The sequence below is a fragment of the Phoca vitulina genome, unplaced genomic scaffold (assembly GCF_004348235.1).
Source record: "Phoca vitulina isolate PV1807 unplaced genomic scaffold, GSC_HSeal_1.0 scaffold4, whole genome shotgun sequence".
In the NCBI taxonomy this organism is placed as follows: domain Eukaryota; kingdom Metazoa; phylum Chordata; class Mammalia; order Carnivora; family Phocidae; genus Phoca; species Phoca vitulina.
In genome coordinates, this window is record NW_022589707.1 from 64,946,488 (window position 1) to 64,965,930 (window position 19,443).

Sequence of the window (19,443 nt, forward strand, 5' to 3'; positions counted from 1 at the left end):
GTCTTTTTAACAACCACCACTTCACATTCTATTCCCTTTCATCACCAGCTCCTCAAAAAGCATATGGCTTTCTTTTTAAGTTTGTTTTCATGACTAAAGTTGTCATATGTCACTAACAGTTTAGTGGTAAGGATGACAAATGTCCACTGTCACACTAAGTCCTGGCAGTCAAGAGGCTCCAGCCTGCACTGTGCTGTTTGATTGGCTCCCACCCATTAGCACCTACAACTCACATCTGTGTCCAAGCAAAATCACAAATTTCTACAGGGCAAGGATCTTAGCAGTCAACTGTCCCTAGTTAAAGCCACGAATATTAAATTCTCAACAAGAGTAGGACATGGGCAAAATGTGCACAGACGCCCTCTCCCTCTCCAAAGTGACCAAAGTGTGAGTTAAGGAATAAAATTTTGAACAAGGACAAAATAAATAGATGAGGAAACATCAGTGGATGGGAGAGAACTTTTTTCCAGAGGATGTGGATGAAGCTGTGGCAAATCTAGGCTGACTGCAGGCAGTTACAACTTCAAGTTATAGTCAGATTATTTACTTAGGACAACTCAGAAAAGGCTCAGCACTGGGAGATACAGGTTCTAGAAAGGGTGAAGATGAGTCTGCAACCGGAAATAGAGTGGAGACCTGGAAGTCTGCACAAAGCAAATGACCCATAGGCCTTCTCTGACCATCTTCCATCCCAACCCACCAGCAGGACACTGAGTGTTTATTCCCTGGAGAAATTAAAAACAAAAGGCCTCAAATTGAGAATAAAAGAGATCAGGGTGAGGCACAGAGCTGAGAAAAGGGAAATTAAGTGAAAAATATGTTTACTGGCCTGTGTGACATCAGCTCCCCTCTCCTGTCCTGCCTTGAGGATGCTGGAGGCCAGGAATCAGCATGTGAGGAAGAACAAAGACTAGGCCTTCAGACACTGGCATGTATGGATCTCCCACTGAAAAGTCCAGCTTTTTGACTGAACAATATATAATAAACTTACAAGTCAACTGGTGCCCCCTACGTATACATACAGAATTATAGTGCCTCATTTATAAAAATAAATGGACAGCCAAGGAGTCCTTCCAACCCCATATTTAAGGAAAGCTTCCAACATAAAAAGTTGTAAAATAAGAGAGAAAATGTTTTTAAAAATTGTGGATTAAGTTAGGAGCTTCAATATCAAACTATTACAAATTTTCCCAAAAGTGAAAACAGAGAAGATGGAAGGAAATAAATCATTTAAAAAAATTCAAGAACTTTTCTAAGAACTATGTCTTTATATTGAAGAGAATCTACCCGGCACCAATGCAAAAAAAAAAACAAAAAAACAAAAAAACAAACAATCAAAGGACATTATCATCAAATTTCAGAATATCAGGATTAGAAGAGTCTAATATTTTCCAGAGAAAAAGTATGAGGGGGCATACAAATGACTGCAAATAAGAATAGAATCAGATTTCTCAGTAACAATAGCAGAAGCTCTAAAGAAATTAAGTAATGCATTCAAAATTCTGAGGGGGAAGAAAAACCTAATTATATTCTCAGCCAAAGTTTATCAATCATGTGTGAGAGTGGAATAAAGACATTTTCAGAAAACTAAGAATTTGAAAGTTGTATCTCTAATGCATTCTTTTTGAGTATACTAAAGAAGGAAGACATGGAATCCAGGAAATAGGGAATCTGGAACCAGTAAAGGTCCAGAAGGAAAATGAATCTAACTCAGAACAGACTTTAATGAGGTGATTACTTACAGAGGTGTAAGGGAACCAATAAGACATATTAAAACACTAAGAGGCTAGCAACAGCAGGAAGCCATTACCTACCTTAGAACTAATAGCCATTATTACCCCTAGAATTAAAAAGGTCAAGTGTTAGTGGAATCTATTGACAGCTAGAGCCACAGAAGAAGGGTTTACCCACAGAAGTTACAGTCAGTCATTTCCAGAAATGTGGGCTAAAGAAAAGAATTAGGGAAGAATATTCAATCTCCTTCTTTTCCCTGTCCATTGCCTGAAAACTGGAAACCAGAAGCCAAGGCAGCTTGGAAGAGGTACTGCATAGGGGTTAGCCATCCAGGCCATAGGACAGGGAACAAATGGGTAGAGAACAGATTTGGAGAGAAACAAATAACCATCTTAGGACCTACAACAATACTAGAGGGGCAAATGGAAGTCACAACATGACAGATATTCAGCTCTGCTAACGCAAGGAATCAAAGAGCTGAGAGGAAATTTTCAAAGAAGAAGTTGAGGGAGGGTGATGTCAAGAAACTTAAATGGTATAGAGAGATTTGCTGATGTGCTTGAGCATTTGGAAAATATTTTTTTGTAGGTAATTGACAAATATTTTACACCTATAAATAATGAACAATAGGAACAAAGACAACTAAACTAATAAAAATCAGAGACAACCATAAAGTCCAGGAAAAGCAAAAGATTCTACAAGGAGGACACATAATCATGAATATTACTTGACTTACCATGAATAATATTTACATATTAATGTATCAAAATGTGATAGAGATTCTTTACTGGGAGCTTGGGGTGAAGGTGAAATGGGGGATGGGTGATGGAAGAAAATTAAATCCTCATCTACCATAACACCTACAGAGTAGATAATGTCTAAAATAATAAATCAATAAACAGCAATATAAACAACTTAAGACATATGGAGGTAGATACTAAAAGAGTTGGAAGTACTTGCTTCCGGTTAAATATAGGTGAGGCAGGAGATTATGATCTTTGCTAGTATTACTGTGGTGGTGGCTATGAGTTGTTGGTTATACCTGAAATAGATTTCTGATTTGGAAACTGAAGATAAGGATAGTTAAGGGATTTGGTTAACCAAAATCACACAGGTAAGGTGTGGCAGAGACAGAACCTAATTTAGGCTTTCAATGTGTTTTCTACTACAACTTTGCCTCTCCTTTACACAGCAAACCACTGCTAGTTATGTGATTAGAGAACTGATTTCTAATTCCTACATGAGTAAATACACAAATTAACACATAAAAGGTGCTAGTGTACATCCAATGTTTTCTAACTTTGGAGGGCTTGATTTAATATTTCCAAATTAAACACACAACACACAGAAACACACAAAGGTAAGATGAGAACATTCTGGGCCAAAATTTCTCTCTAATTCTCTAGATACAAACAGTATGTTAATCTCCCTAAAACCAAATGTAGAATCTTCCATTTCTTTTATATATCTTGGAGCACCCTTGGATGCAATACTTCAATAGAAATGCAATATATTTGGGTTAGCTGATTAATATATTAAGAGCTGATAAGAAAACTATTCTCAGCATTTGTGGAGTTTTAGATTTCCTAAGGAATTTCACAATCAACCATCTCTTGCAATTCTCACAAACCAGTGAGGTAGCTGAATACACCAAGCGCTTTCTTAATATTGTGAAACTTAGTCATTGTGATTGGCTACTCAAATATTGCCCAAAAATCAGTTTGTGGGTAGCCATTTACTTTGCAACTTTGACAAAAATAGGGAAATTTTAATTTATTTTTAAAATATTTAGTAGTGAAGACTACATGTAAGGCCTCATTTTATATATTATTCAGTTAAATTATCACTTATAAATGACCGAACATATCCATTAAAAACACACATACACTGTTTCTCTCACAAACACACACTGATAGACAAACAGGGGATGTAAAAACCATAACCATGCTAAGCTTTTGATAGAGAAATAGAACTGGTTCCTTTGCACTCCAAAGCCACTGCTAAATTCAACACTTTGGCAGCCACTCTCTAATGCCATAATAATCTAATATTCAAGAATTGCACTTTTGGAAATAATTCGTTATTAAGCAATGTAATAGAAGTTTTCTGCTAGGAATCTTGAGTTTGTAGCCAGCAGTCTTTAGGTCTGAATTAAGCACTCATATGCATTAAGGCTCTTCTGACAACTAGTATTTAGCAAATTACTGTCTAGTGCTTTATGACAAAGATGGCCACGTGCCACAGTTAAATCTCTGTTTTACACCTATTGCCCCAGCAGAACAACTATTAACTTTCAAAAGTATCCTGGTATGGATGCTATACTACGTGGTCTTCCTAATTTTAAGGGACTCCAGTAGTAGAAACGGGTCAGAAACTAGGTTGCCTCATGAGCTCGGCTTGCAACCACCTAGATGCCTGTCTGACTAAGCCCTGTTCTTCTATGATGTTCTATGGCATCGTCAGCGGCTACATCAACAAGTCACCTGGGTCATGTATTATTTGAGCAGCTCTCAAGAGCTCTTAAAGAGTTGTTACTTTTGACAGTGACTAATTTGAATCCTCTCTGGTCTTATGAACTGATTAATAAGAAAATGTGTAAATAATGTTGACAGACAGATGACTTTATGTAGCTCCTGAACTCAAATTCTCATTCTTCTACCATTCTTTTTTAAATTTATTTTTATTTGCTTAAAGATTTATTTGTCAGAGAGAGAGAAGGAGAAAGAGAGAGTGGTAGGGAGGGACAAAGGGAGAGGGAGAGAGAGTCTTCAGTAGACTCCACACTGAGTATGGAGCCGGATGCAGGGCTCAATCTCAGGACCCGGAGATCATGACCCTGAGATCACGGCCTGAGCCGGACACCCAACTGACTGCACCACCCAGGTGCCCCACTACCATTCTTTTTTAAATGGATTCATTCATTTTAGCAGCAGTGGTGAGTGAGTAATGTTTAAGAGTTGGGAAAATACATGCCAGCATCGATATTGGTCTCATGAAAATGCATTCAATCCAGTGATTCACATCATAAGTTTATTTCAAAGAAATTCCTCCTTGAATAAAACTATATGATACAGAACACTGACATGAGTGGAGAAAGGCAGTCCACAAACCAGCTGAGTGAGAGTGAAGGCCACCTACTTTATTCAAAGCACGTAAAGGATCCAAAATGACTCAGAGCATAACCTAAACTATAAAAATGGAATTTTACCGTATTTGTGTTTTAGAATCACTTTACCAGTAAAATAAAAACCAGTTTCTTAGAAATCATCTTAAGAAGAGATTATGTAATACGGTGTAAAAAGAAAGGGCTTTGCAGTGAGTTAGCCCTAAATTTGCATGTTACCTCTATTTACTAACTAAATGAACTTTACTATCTTATTTAGTCTCTCTGTGTTTTGTTTTCTTCCACTGTATAATGGTGCAGGATAGTAATTAAAATATATAAGATAAAAATGCATCAGAGAAACTTAGAATCCAGTTTGTGTCCAATAAGATATCTATTATTGTTACTATTATGATTACTGTTTCTTAAGACTCCATTACTATTATTACCGTCACTCAGTTACTCAAGACAGGACCTCATATAGAACAAGTTTATATTCAGGGTGGGGGCTACAGTAGAACTCATTTATGATTCTCTCTCTTAAAACAGTGGTAAACAAACCAGAGTCCTAGGAAATCTTATTTTATTACATAAATTTCCTTGGTTCAGGAGTGGTCATTAAGGTTGATGGCAGAACTCCATACATTGCCAATATGTATGGTGATTAGTCTTATTTAGTAAAAATCAATGCTAAATGGCCTTATAATACTCAATAAATAGGTAATTTCTTTTCTGATTTTTGCAGAATCAATTTAGAAGCAGACATTTTTCTATATATCAAGACTGGTATGGAAATCTTTTTCTAACCATCCAGCTGCTACAATGTTAAAAAAATTAATTTTAATCTTAAATCAGAGACGTAATAGAGAAAAGAATGATTTAATATGCATCTCATTACATTTGACAGGCTTATTTATAAATGATTTGCCCCACATTTTGACAAGCATAGTTAATATGTTAATTAGCTTCTAAAAAGATGATGAAAGGAAGAGACTTGTGCGCTCTCATTCTTCACACATCGTGTTGGGTAGGGCCACAAGGTAGGGCCACTACACAGCGTGGCCCCCAGAAGCACTGTGATGTTGATGAGATACTATTATTTATTAGCTACATTAGTCACCATATGTTACAAATTAATCCCATAAAATAATCCCAAGTGACCTTCCGCTTGAGAAAACAAATGCCACTCTAAACATATTTCTGAGCTTTTATAAAGAAACCTAAAGCTCATTTAGAGCAATGACCTCGACAGCTAGAGCAGAACTCCCTGGCCGGGGAGGAACTACACAGATAAGCTGCTTTTCACATTGGCACTTCTCATAATGTGGTTCTCAGTCCTTCATAAGCCTTTTGGTTTAGAAGCTTAAAGATGATTTCCTACGCCTTGACTTTCAAAGAGTTATAAAATCCAAGAATTAAGAGAAGTTATACGTGAGACAATGTCCAGTTTGATTCCTCTGCTTAAATCCTCCTTCACGGAGGGAGACAAAGGTACCAAAAACCTATGTTTCCTGCTGAGTTCTCGAACTGCATGTATATTTCCACACTGCCACAGTGCTGGAGACCTAGAGCAGTAAATCATCACACGGCGAGCTCTGATTTTCCATCACTTGCTGCCAACGTTAATGCATATGTGTCTTCATTAATATTTTTATTGCCTGTGGCTATTCAAACAGAAAACTGGGAAATGTAACACTGTGCAGGGATCGTTAGTTTTTAGTTACTACCCTACTGCCCCAGGATGGTAAATGAACTGTAAAAATAGCCTGAACCCACTACCACCTGCCTCCCCGCTATTGTGCATGCATTCATATTTGCACTTCTCTTTGGTGCAGCTGAGCCATGACTCAATTATAGTCCTATATCTAGTTCTGTGAATATCCAGCATTGATGTCATTGATTATGCAAAAATCAGTGCCTGTGAACTTCTAACTGGAAAAATACATACATTTTCTCAGACTTACAGAATAATAACAAAATGGCTTTTAGAAAATGGCTTGGAATGAAATCAGAGTCAGAATGACAGGAATGGCATAGACAGAACTCAGATTTTAGGGCTTGAAAATGGAAAGCCAATAAGCATGGGAACTGCTCAAACACAACACATTTACTATTTGGTTTTGGCAATGAATAATCTTGGCATGCAGACAAAAGGGCATTCGGGGTCCTCTATTTTGTATCAGTTTTCCTACCCTCCACTTAAATAACAGTCTTCTTTTTATGCTTCATTATGTCTCTGTTTAAAGCAAATAGGCAGAAAGAACCTAAGCCTTCTTCAAGAGGATGAACACACACACACACACACACACACACACACACGCAGACACACGTTAAAGAAAAAAAGGATGGGTGGGCAGAAATCAAATATCATATATCAGAAACAGGCATATCAGCAAGTCAAAATCCATGTGGTTCTTTGTACTTTAAAGAGCACTTTTAAAGGTTTGGAAAAAATTAGCCACTAATGTATAAAAGACAGCTTCTTCTGATTATGAGTGTAGAGACTTAACTGCCAAGCACTAAGACAAAACTGTCTCCAAGTCACAAATATTTCCAAACTATGTTCTATTAGCAGAGTCCTTAACTGACCTCACTAAAAGACAACCAAGAATTTTCATACTCAAAAAATAAAAACACTCCATAACTCAAGAATATTAACTAATGATTATTTGTATAGCCAACTCTCAACTGTAAGGCAGGAAGGAAGTAGGGAATGAGAAAGGTAGTAACTGATAATCCTGACAACTGACCCTTATTTCCAACCTTTTCCTCCATTATGACTAAAGATCAAAATACCTCTTTTGCCCAAGCCTCTGCTTACTCTTGGGGGGAAAAAAAAATTTAATTGTGTAAACAACCATCTTTAAAAAAAAGCCAAAAAGTGTAATGGAAAAATGAATTGGCTCAGCTTCTTAATGATAGATGGTCATCTTTATTCTCAGTGTTTTGGAATATGCATTACCTTGGTATTAGATTTATTATGAAGCATTACAAAATTTATGACAATAGATTTTAGGCTGTTTGATGACCCAGATTCTTTTATAGCTCTATTGAAAGCTACAGATCTACACCCCATAAAAATAAATATATCCATGTGTACATAAATGTTGCATATATTTTCAGTGGCTTTACAGATCCTGAAATCTTACTCCTGGTGCGGGGGGGGGGGGTTGCTGGAGCCTAAATTAAGAAAATCTACACTGTGCCCTACATCACAAGGAACTTGATTGTTTTCTTACTGTAAAAGGTTTGGATCAAAAACATCAGGAAAGATGCCAGGCCTCATTACAGCCTAATTTACTAAAAGCCAAGATTACTGAGGGAAGAACAGTGAAGTAAGTACATGGCAGGAAGATGCATAACACGTGCTAAAGTTTTATTGAGGTCATAAACATTGTAAGAACATGTAACTGAATTTCATACATGGGGGCATAATCATTCATGGAAGAAGATTCCTATGATAAAATAGCACAAGTGCAATGTGAATCGTTTTACTTTGAACACAACTGTGGGTCTAGAAAAGGGATTTTCTATTAATAGAGGACATTTTCAAGTCTCTAGGAAGACTTCCTGACTACTAAAAATAAGATTATTCCCTTATTTGATTATTTGATTTAGATCACACTGGATTGGAAACTCATTATACTTTATACTTCAAGATTTTTTAAAAAAATTATTTATTTGAGAGAAAGAGGGAGCACAAGTGTGTGTGTGGGGGGGAAGGGCAGAGGGAGAGAAAGAAGTAGACTCACCGCTGAGCGGGGAACCCAACACAAGAACCCTGGGATCATGACCTGAGCCAAAGGCAGACTTTTAACCAACTGAGCCACCCAGGCACCCCGGGAATTCATTATACCTTATAATTAATAATAATTATGCATTAAATCTTGTCAGTCTTTGGGCCTCCTAAACAGGTTTTTAAATCTTGCTAAACCATCGTGTGAAACTGAGACTCTATTGAAATTAAACTTATTGTGATATTTTTAAAAAGTAATTGTTTTGTTTCATTTTGGATAATTTGTACCAAGTTCTCAAGAGTGTACTACACCAAATTTAGTGACAACAGTAACACCAAAATTTTCAGGCCACTTAATCTGAGCTTTGTTGTTGAATTGAAACACACTTTCTCTATTTCCAACCCATACTACTGTTTGGAGATATACGCCTCCTTGTTATAAAACAGAGCTACAAATTAAGACCCTCAGGGAGAAAAATCACTGTACTGACAGAAAAATCTCTCTGCCCCTGTCCATCAAGAACCATTACCAGACACCATCTGCAAGGGAGCCTCTGATTAGGGAATATTCCCAATCATGTTTTGTTTTTTTTTTTAAATCCAGCAATCCTACCACACACAGGCAAACACTCCTGCACCATTAATCTTCATTCAAACTGTTAGAATGTTTGTCTAGGCATGACCCAGACCACGCATTACAGATACATTAGCTAGAGTAAATCTTCCATTTCTCACCACATGTCAAGGCAGGTGGAATATTCTGTCGAGCCCAGGAGGACATCTGGAGGTCTGTACCACAAGGTAACCACTTCATTGGAGTATGTGTGGCTAGGGACGGATTTTGCTCTTGCAAGACCTGTGGATTAAAGGAAACACAAAGAAGTTTAATAGGCATTAATAGAACAAGGAAATTTAAATCTGAATGCTCACAGTTGTAAAAAGGTCAAACATGACACTGTAATACAGAATCACAAATGCATTGTCAATGTTACCAGAAAGGCTGGGGAAAGTACATCGCTGCCTGTTTCAAATAATGCCAATAACCAACAGTCACTTCTATTTCCTAATCAAGCATCATGGACCTGACAAAATCCCAGGAAAGTAAACAAACAATTCATAAACTATGAGACATTACACAGAAGCTTAGAAATCTCCTGGACTTCCCGAAGAATGTGTCATGGAACCCTAGTGCTATGGGTTATAAGTAAGTATTAGGAGAAAAGATTCCAAGGTCAAATGATTTTGGGAAAAGATGGTTTAAAAAGTTAAAACAGGTCTTCATACTGTGAGACTTCTTAGTGCCCTTGCTTTTTCTAATATATATTATGAATCTGAAAGAAGAAAATATGAGGTTTTTCTCAAAGGGTTGTCCCAAAACTACTTTTTCTTTCAGTGTTCTGACAAATACTTACTGGGAAATGTTCAGGAAACTCATTTGAAAACCACCTACATAAATAACTATAAAGGAATAGTTAAATTTGGAACATAGAGATGATGAGATACCGTAGAATAAACTGAAATGTTTTCTAAGAATTTTAGAAATTGAGAAAATGGTCACAATAATATGTTAAGTGAAGGACTGCGTGCAATTTGACCTCATAACCATAAGTACTTTAGCATAGAAAAAAGATTGGCAGAAACTATTTGTTTAGTGGTTAGCTCTGGAAAATGGGATTATCCAGTTTTGGGCTTTTCTTTTGTTGTTGTTGTTACTTGGGGGAGGGGGGGGGCAGAGGAAGAGGGAGAGAGAGAGTCTTAAGCAGGCTCCACACCCAGCGTGAACACGATACAAGGCTTGATCTCATGACGCTGAGATCATGACCTGAGCCAAAATCAAAATTTGGATGCCTAACTGACTGAGCCACCCCAGCGCCCCTCCGGTTTTTTTTCTTTACTTAATACATTTTTCAAGGTTTTTTTCCCAAGTTTCCTACAATGAATATATAATTCCTTTTAAAAAATCACAAAATCTGTAGATGCTCTTTTTCAAAAGAAAAAAAATCCGTGTGATAGCTTTCTATCTGGGTATGTTCATTAATAACAAGCGAAAAGTATTATTTATCACTGTGAGGCTCAAAGCACATATAACATTTTTACAATAAATGTACCATTACATATTCCTTTTAATGTTGATTATGTGTATTTTTATGTACTACTTGGGAACATGATTTTTCTCCTGTTTATTAAACACTTGATATTCCCTTTACTGTATTATATGAAAATGTTAAAATTAATAGGACAGCTGATGAGACAAATAATTTCTAGTTAATTCAGCTATGGTTACAGTAACTCAATTTTTTCTACAATTCAGTTTTTATAATAATACAATGGTATATTATAAATTGGTTAATGTTGATAAGTATCCTATATTAATGTACAGACTATACACATACATACATATATATGCTACTCTACCTTTCTGCACATGAATGGAACAACTATTTAATAATAGATTTCCATAGTAACCTCTACTTTTCTCTACAACGTTTTAACCTACCTAAATTCAGGTAAAACTAAACAGATAGGACAATCAGGATGGTAAAGTGTTTCCAGAATTTAATAATCCCATCAAAAGATTTAGTTACAATGAACAATGAATCATGGATCACTACATCAAAAACTAATGATGTATGGTGACTAACATAACATAATAAAATAAAATTAAATAATAAAAAAAAAAGATTTAGTTCCTCAAATGAGCATGTTTCTATACAGAGACCAAAGAGCTAAGTACAAGTCCTTGAAATAGGTTCTGACTCGTTCCATATGCTCTTGTCATGTGAAATGGGATGCCAAAAACATTCAGGCTGGATCCTCTTGGTTTTTCTGAGGCCCTGCTGACAGAAAGCTAGGCTAGAGGAATAGGAGAATGAAAAAACTCTGAGATTTTCTTTAACAGCTTAGAAGACCAGGCTAGTTAAAGAAAACTGTGGTATTTCCAGTTTAAAGAGAGAACAAGACTTCAAAATAACCTAGAAATAGTATAAATCTAAATAATTATGTGATTTCAGGTCAAGTATGCTTACTCTGAAAATAAGTTTGTAAAAGTGGTTAAATATGTCTGAAAAATATGAAAAGGAAAAGCTCTTTGTTTCCATTATTCTCCTCCTTCCCACACGTTTAGGTCAAGGGACTACCCAAACACCACTGATATGGGTCATATAACTTCCCAAATCAAAAGTGAAAATGAGTTTGCGATATCTAACTTTTTAACGTGCTAAGGCAGTTTCTTAAAATGGTTTGCATGTTAATGTGTCACATTGAAGAATGTTACTATATTTTAAGACATACTCCTTTGCATCGCTTGAGAAAAACTCTTCTATCATCTCACTTCAATATAGTCAATTAAGACATTTTCTTGTGGAAGGTGTCCTATACGGTGATAAACAAAAGGCTTTCATCTTAAAAATATGTCTGTTCAGTTAAAAAGATATATAGATCCCAAAATTTTTCAGGGAGGGAACAAATTATTAAAGCAATGAATCAAAAAAAGAGTATACCTTGAAGTAGGAATATATATAACTATATTTTTAATAAATATTTTTGGTAAAGATATTGCCATGTATTTACAGTCATGCATCAAAACATACTTACTCATGCAGAATTTATTAAACTGCATCCTCCAGCTGAAGGAAAACTGTAGGACAGGATTAATTAGCACAGCGTGTGTGAAAGCTTTCTTTCTCTGTTCCTTGTCAGTTGCTATGGTTACACTACAGGAAGAGAGCTACACTACCTTTTAAAAAGGATGAAGTTCATGGGTTATTATCAAAACTTCTTATACTAATGTTTAGTTTGAATTAAAAGTCAAAAAGCAAAGTGAATTGCTAAACAGATGAGTACAGGTTATTTGCACGCTGCTATTTAGGCTGAGTGTGTGCATACGAAAGGGTGCGTGTTCCTATGCACATCTAAAATGGCTTACAGAACAAATCAGAGTATCCCACTTTAACAGGTTACCATTTCTAACTCATGAGAAACCCTAGAGGAGACTAAAAAATCCTGCTGTTCAAACCCTATTGCCAATTATTCAAAGTTGGGCAACCTTGATACTAGCTAGCACAGAAGAATCTTAGATTTCCAGAAGAGTTAAGCTTCATAATTAACTTTTTACCCAATGAAAGAATTCCTTTACTTTATCTCTCTAAGATGGCGATCCAACATCGGCTGCCACCCTGAGCCTGCTTCTACCCTCTGGCAGGGGCACAAAATAAATCATTTGATAATGCTTCCAACATCTGTCCTAAATAGACTAGTTGTTTAGCATCAACCAATGGACACCCTTCAGGCCTTACCTAATAGTTCTCAAAGCTGCAATGGACACTGTTGGCTACTCCCCCCTTCTTTTAAATTTACTCCTTTGACTTCTCAGACATAGAAAAGTGAACAGGAGTGGCTTGGTCTCCTGGGACCTTCCCCCATCTGCCCCTTAACTGCTGGTTTTGTCTAGGGTTGTAAAGTCAAACCAGGGCTTTCTCAAATGTGTACAGGTAACTGTGGCTAATGCCATGTTTTAATGTCATCCATAGGTGATTTCTCACAAGATTTGGTCTCCAGCTCACATTTGTCCACAGGTTTCAGATCCGGGGCTATCCCATTCCTCACTAGGCATAAAGATGTCCTACAGGCACTCAACATGACCCCAACCACAAGTGCCTACAGCCATCTGCATTGTCAATACGGGAAATATGCCATGAGTCCAGGAGTAAATGCATTTCACTAGTAAACCGTTTCAGTTTCCAAAAACAGTAAAAGTTCTTTTAGCTGTACACAGATATATGTTAGATTTTATATTCTGTGCACATCTAATTATTCTTTCAAATTCCAATGCATCCCTTGTGCACGCGGTAAGACTGACTAGGGATTGAGTAACCTCTAATTCTATGAAGAAAATCGCTAAACCTAGGATAGGGGTTCAAGAATGATAATTCCCATGTCTCTGCTCAATTCTTCAACCAAGGAATTGAGAAAGAACTGACAACAATGACTTGTTTCTTTCTAATTAAGTGGAATAATGGCAAAAACTAGATGAATTTGCAAAACTCAACTGAAATATGCTATAAAGGAATAGGCTCCACCATTTCCCAGAGGATGTGCCACTGTTTTGTCCTTGTCAGTAGTTTTGTTTTTATATTAGAGCAGCTCCCATACCTCTCTCTCAACATTCCTCATTCCCCAAACTAAACAATCAGAAAAAGAGTCTTGCTCTTAATGACAAAATCAGTATTTCTAGGAGAGCAGCTCCTTTCTTCACAACTTGATTCCAAACAGACACGAAATACTTGGGTAATATTTTACCATCTGGCAGTGAGGCTGGAAAGGTGGAAAGGAAAAGACTTCTCTATTCCATGTGCCAGTCCATAGAGGAAGGGTGGAGGAAGGCTTTTATATATATATATATATTATATATATATATTTTTTTTTTTTTTCTTTTCCACAGTCCTGGGAACTGGTCAGAAATGTCTTTTCTCATATAAATGTTTAATGGAGTCCTCTTCCTCCTAGAGGATTTATATTAATATCTTATGATGTGCTAAGACATTCTGAAAATTCTTTACTGCTGCTCCTAGAATGTATCGATAAACAACCATCACACAAAACAAAACAAAAAGTATTTTCTTCTGGTGTCCTCCAGAGTTCTGGCTTCAACCTCTTCCCTTTGCACTTGGCAAGTTTTCCTGGGTGACACTATTTACTCCCATGGCTTCAGTTACTCTCTACATGCTAATGATCCCAAATAAATATCTCTAGCATCAATCTTCCCCTAAAACTTTAGATTTTTATTCAAAAAAAGTCCATGTAGATCTTACATGGGTATCACAAACATTCTTCCTGCCCCCAATTCTCCAACTAATGTTCTCTCTTCCAGTGTTCTAGAACTCGCCACTGAACATCACCATCCATCCATTCACCAAAGCCAGGGGGTTTATTTCATTGAAGACTCCTTCCATTTACAAAATTACAAAATTCAACAGATTTTACTTTATAATTTCCCTCTTTTCTTCCTCCCTAGGTCGTCCTCATCTCTTGCTGGATTGTTACACTAACCTCAAGTCTGTCCATGGCAAAAGTTATCAATTTCAAAATACATTTTAGACAATAATGAACTATATTTGCTGAAATTAATATAATTGAAAATTAAAATTTAGTTGGGATACTCTTCAATGTAAAAAATAATAAAAGACTTCAATGCCCAATCTTTCTCTATAAGCACTATGAAAGTTGGACTTCTTCCAATCCCTTTGCCCATTTTTGCCATCATAGGAAGCAGGAAATGTGGGTACTTGAAGGTATTTTCATACATTTAATATCACATGGTATTGTTTAAAGTGGAAAAAAAAAGTTTTGGGATTACAATTATAATATCCTTTTCTTTCCTTTGATGAAACATCTTTGTTTTCCTTTCTGTCCAGATTTCTATTTTAACAGAAGCTAGTCTTTGCAGGATTCCAAAAACCCTTAAGAATGTTTTGATTGGCAATTGTTAGAGTCTTTCAACTGAATAACAGTATTCTTTGAAAATAAATTCTAATAAAGTGAAATTAAGTGCAGAAGACATTTAAAGATGTTAAGGCAATATTTTATTTTGCTCTGATTTTATTTAATTATCTTTGAATTTTTAAAGTTAATAAATTATGCATAATTACTATCTATCCTAAAGGGCACAGATTTTTTCATCTTGCATTTTAAATAACAGAAACGATCACAATATTTTAATATAGACATTCTAAAAAGAAAGAAAATATTCAGGGATGCCTGGATGGCTCAGTTGGTTAAGCATCTGCCTTTGGCTCAGGTCATGATCTCAGGGCCGTGGAATCAAGGCGTCTGACTCCCTGCTCAGTGGGGAGTCTCTCCCTCTCCCTCTGCTCCTCCCACCTGCTCATGCTCTCTCTCTCTCTTTCTCTCTCTCAAATAAATAAGTAAAAAAGACTCTTGACTCTGGGAAACAAACTGAGGGTTGCCGATAGGGAGGTGGATGGGGAGATGGGGTAACTGGGTGATGGGCAGTAAGGAGGGCACGTGATGTGGTAAGAACTGGGTGTTATACACAACTAATGAATCATTGGACATTATATCAAAAACTAATGATGTACTATATGCTGGCTAATTGAATTTAAAAAAATCTTTAAAAAATAGAAAATATTCAAATACTTAAATTTCATATATAGGAAAATTTTATTTTCTATTTTGTATAGAAGTTAAAAACAATATACCTCTCTGGGAAATACTGCTTTAAATGAAACTAATAGGTTTGATGATGGTAAGACCAAACCGTGAGAATCCTTCGGCTGAATACCACATGAGCAATGTGCTGTTGTTATCAGAGCATTAGTCTGCATATTGAAAGACTTGTGATATGAAAAAACTAAATGCCTGATAGTGGTTCTGACATTAACTAGTTAGTTGTGTCTCCTTGGTTTAGTCACGTAAGCTTGCTTGCTATGTTATGTGTAAAATAAAAGGGCTGAGATCAGATTCCTCAAGCGCCTGTGAGCTGACTACCTGTCTTTGTAAATAAATTTTGCCGGAACACAGATACACCCGTTCATTCACATATCTTCTGCTGCTATTTTTGCACTAAACAGCAGAGCTGAGTAGTTGGCAGAGACTAGAACCCATGGGCTACATTTAGTATCTGGCCCTTTAAGAAAAAGTTTTGCTGACCCGTGGGTCAGACTAAGGAAACTTTGAGCCCATCCACGTACAAAAACTCAGTGATCCTAAGAAAATATTACTAAAATTAAATGTGTGAAGATCATATAAGCTCAAATTCTTCAAAGGCCTTTAAGTAAATAATTCCACCTTAATGATCCCCTCACATCACATCTGCATTCACAGAGAATGTGAAATCATTTCTAGTAGAGTGTGACATCATTTTCACAGCTCACTGGCTTACATTTCATTTTCTAGTTTCTGCTTCTCATTTATGAGAACCATAGTTATTATTCCAATGCCAGATGACAACATAATACAGAAAATGAATTTCATAATCTGACTAAATTGGCAATTTTGATGAATTTTCTAATCCATGCTGATTTTTTTCTCAATTTTTATTTTATTTTTTAAAAAATTTATTTATTTATTTGAGAGAGAGAGAAAGAGGGTGCAGTGGGGGAGGGACAGAGGCAAAGGGAGAGAAAGAGTCCCAGCAGACTCCCCACTGAGCTCAGAGCCTCAATTTCATGACTCGGATCATGACCTGAGCCGAAATCAAGAGTCGGACGCTCAACCGACTGAGCCACCCAGGCGCCCCTTTTTCCCAATTTTTAAAAAATTAGAGGTAACTACAACCCAGCAATTACACTACTGGGTATTTACCCCAAAGATACAAATGTAGTGATCCGAAGGGGCACATGCACCCCTATGTTTATAGCAGCAATGTCCACAATAGCCAAGCTATGGAAAGAGCTTAGATGTCCATCAACAGATGAATGGATAAAGAAGATGTGGTGTATAGATACAATGGAATATTATGCAGCCATCAAAAAAATGAAATCTTGCCATTTGCAACGACGTGGATGGAACTAGAGGGGATTATGCTAAGCGAAATTAGTCAATCAGAGAAAGATAAGTATCATATGACCTCACTGATAGGAGGATTTTGAGAAACAAGACAGAGGACCATAGGGGAAGGGAGGGAAAAATGAAACATGAAACCAGAGAGGGAGACAAACCATAAGAGACTCTTAATCTCAGGAAACAAACTGAGGGTTGCTGGAGGGGAGGGTGGTGGGAGGAACGGGGTGGCTGGGTGATGGACATTGGGGAGGGTATGTACTATGGTGAGTGCTGTGATTTGTGTAAGACTGATGAATCCCAGACCTGTACTCCTAAAACAAATAATACATTATATGTTAATTAAAAAATTAAAAAAAATTAGAGGTGAAACATACTAAGTTCATCATAAAAATATCAGTCTTAAATCAAGACATATTACTCAGAGCTTTTAGGCCATTTGGTTATAAATATGTATTAATATATATACCCAAAATATTCTAAGAGTGTGCACTGGTATGTGTTAAAGAAAGATTGCTGAATAATCACAACTATAGTTAGGTCAAATTACATAAAAATAATTATGATTATGCCAGAGGTATCCTTTGTGCTTAACAAGAAAGAAGCCAATCTATAAAGATGACATGATCCATACGTAACATTTGAAATGACAACATATGCTCTCATTAATTTTTGAGCTTTTAAGGGAAATAAGAAATTAGAGTGAGTGTTCCTCTGGAAGGCTTATGAGAAAATCATTCCCATTTCCTTCCTAAACCACCTAAATTTTTTTTTAAAGTTGGGGGAGGGGGTAGTGCAATACTTTTACCTGGTCTTACTATAGATAATACTAAAATATGAAAAATCAGTGAATATGCTAGTGCAAACCCGATGAGAATTGAACGAGCAGTTACAATCTATTAGGTTTTCAGATACATGACATCATTTAGTCATTACAACAACCTAGAAGGTAGTATGATTATTACTATGCTGATCTAACAGAACGGAAACGAATTCACCCCCGTTACACAGTGTTAAGTGGCTAGGCCAGGATGCACACAGGCAGCGCCACTGCGTGCCCAGGAAGACCGGGGATCTGGGAACAAACGTGTTCCTGGGCTCCATCTAGCTGGAGTGGCACAGGCTGGGTGACTCCCAAGTCTGGAGTGGTGGCAGGTCAGCCTGGTGGGAGAGGGAAAGCCATGGGGTGAGGACAAGAAAGAGAAATGAGGAGAAAACACAAAATGGTTTGGGGTCGCCTGGGTGGGTGCTGTGTCACCCTTGATGAACTAGCCTTGAAAGCCACAAAGAGTCACTCCTTCTACCTGCTCTTAATTAGAAGCAAGTCACTAAGATCAGCCCAATATTTAAGGAAAGGGGAGTTAGACCCCACCTCTTAATGGGAGGTGCTTCAAGTAATTTGCAGACTTGTTTTAAAACTACTGCATCTCAGGGTGCCTGGGTGGCTCAGTCGTTAAGCATCTGCCTTCGGCTCAGGTCATGATCCCAGGGTCCTGGGATCGAGCCCCGCATCGGGCTCCCTGCTCAGTGGGAAGTCTGCTTCTCCCTCTCCCTCTGCTCGTGCTCTCTCTCTCTCAAATAAATAAATAAATCTTTTAAAGAAAAACACAAGCTGGTTTTACTGGAAGGAGGTTCCAAAAATATGAGGAAATGAGAGAAAATGATTGATGTTGTGTAGAGAGCCTCACAGAACAATCACACAACAGACCCTCAAGGAAAAGAGCAATTTGATAAGGAAGTACTTTGGAGAAATGCTCAGAAACCTTCACTTAGGGTCTAATCGCTGGGATGAGAAGAGCTCTCATCTGCTGCTTTGTTTTAAAGTGGAAAGCGGCAGAAAGCAGTAGCCCCAGAAATGGAGCAGTCAGCCAGAGACTGTGATAACTGAGAGAGGAAGAGCTAAACATTAAAAAAGAAAGAAAGAAAAAGAAAGAAAAAGAAAGAAAGAAAGAAAGAAAGAAAGAAAGAAAGAAAGAAAGAAAGAAAGAAAGAAAAAGAAAAAGGAAAGAAAGAAAGAAAAAGGTGAGTATGAGGGGTGCTATCTATCTTACAGGGCTCTGAGGGCCCTGCCCCCCCTTTTTTTTTCAGAAATCTCAAACTCGGGTGCGGTTTTCTGTAGGACATGTAATGACACAAGGAAAAGCTCTTCTGGGGGCGCCTGAGTGGCTCAGTCAATTAAGCGGCTGCCTTCGGCTCGGGTCATGATCCCGGGGTCCTGGGATCGAGTCCCACATCAGGCTCCCTGCTCAGCGGGGAGTCTGCTTCTCCCTCTGCCTGCCACTCCCCCTTCTTGTGCCCTCTCTCTGTGTCAAATAAATAAATATAATTTTTTAAAAAGCATTTTTTTTAA

General features: G+C 37.2%; 1 protein-coding gene across 4 annotated transcripts in view; it reads right to left on the minus strand.

Moving 5' to 3' along the window:
* Positions 1–19,443, minus strand: part of CDK14 (cyclin dependent kinase 14) — a 547,444-nt gene that overhangs the window by 217,642 nt on the left and 310,359 nt on the right. For all 4 annotated transcript variants that reach the window (XM_032402204.1, XM_032402206.1, XM_032402205.1 and 1 more), the window contains one exon: positions 9,309–9,429. In XM_032402204.1, coding sequence (XP_032258095.1) covers positions 9,309–9,429 — 121 coding nt within the window. The remainder of the gene's footprint in view (positions 1–9,308; positions 9,430–19,443) is intronic.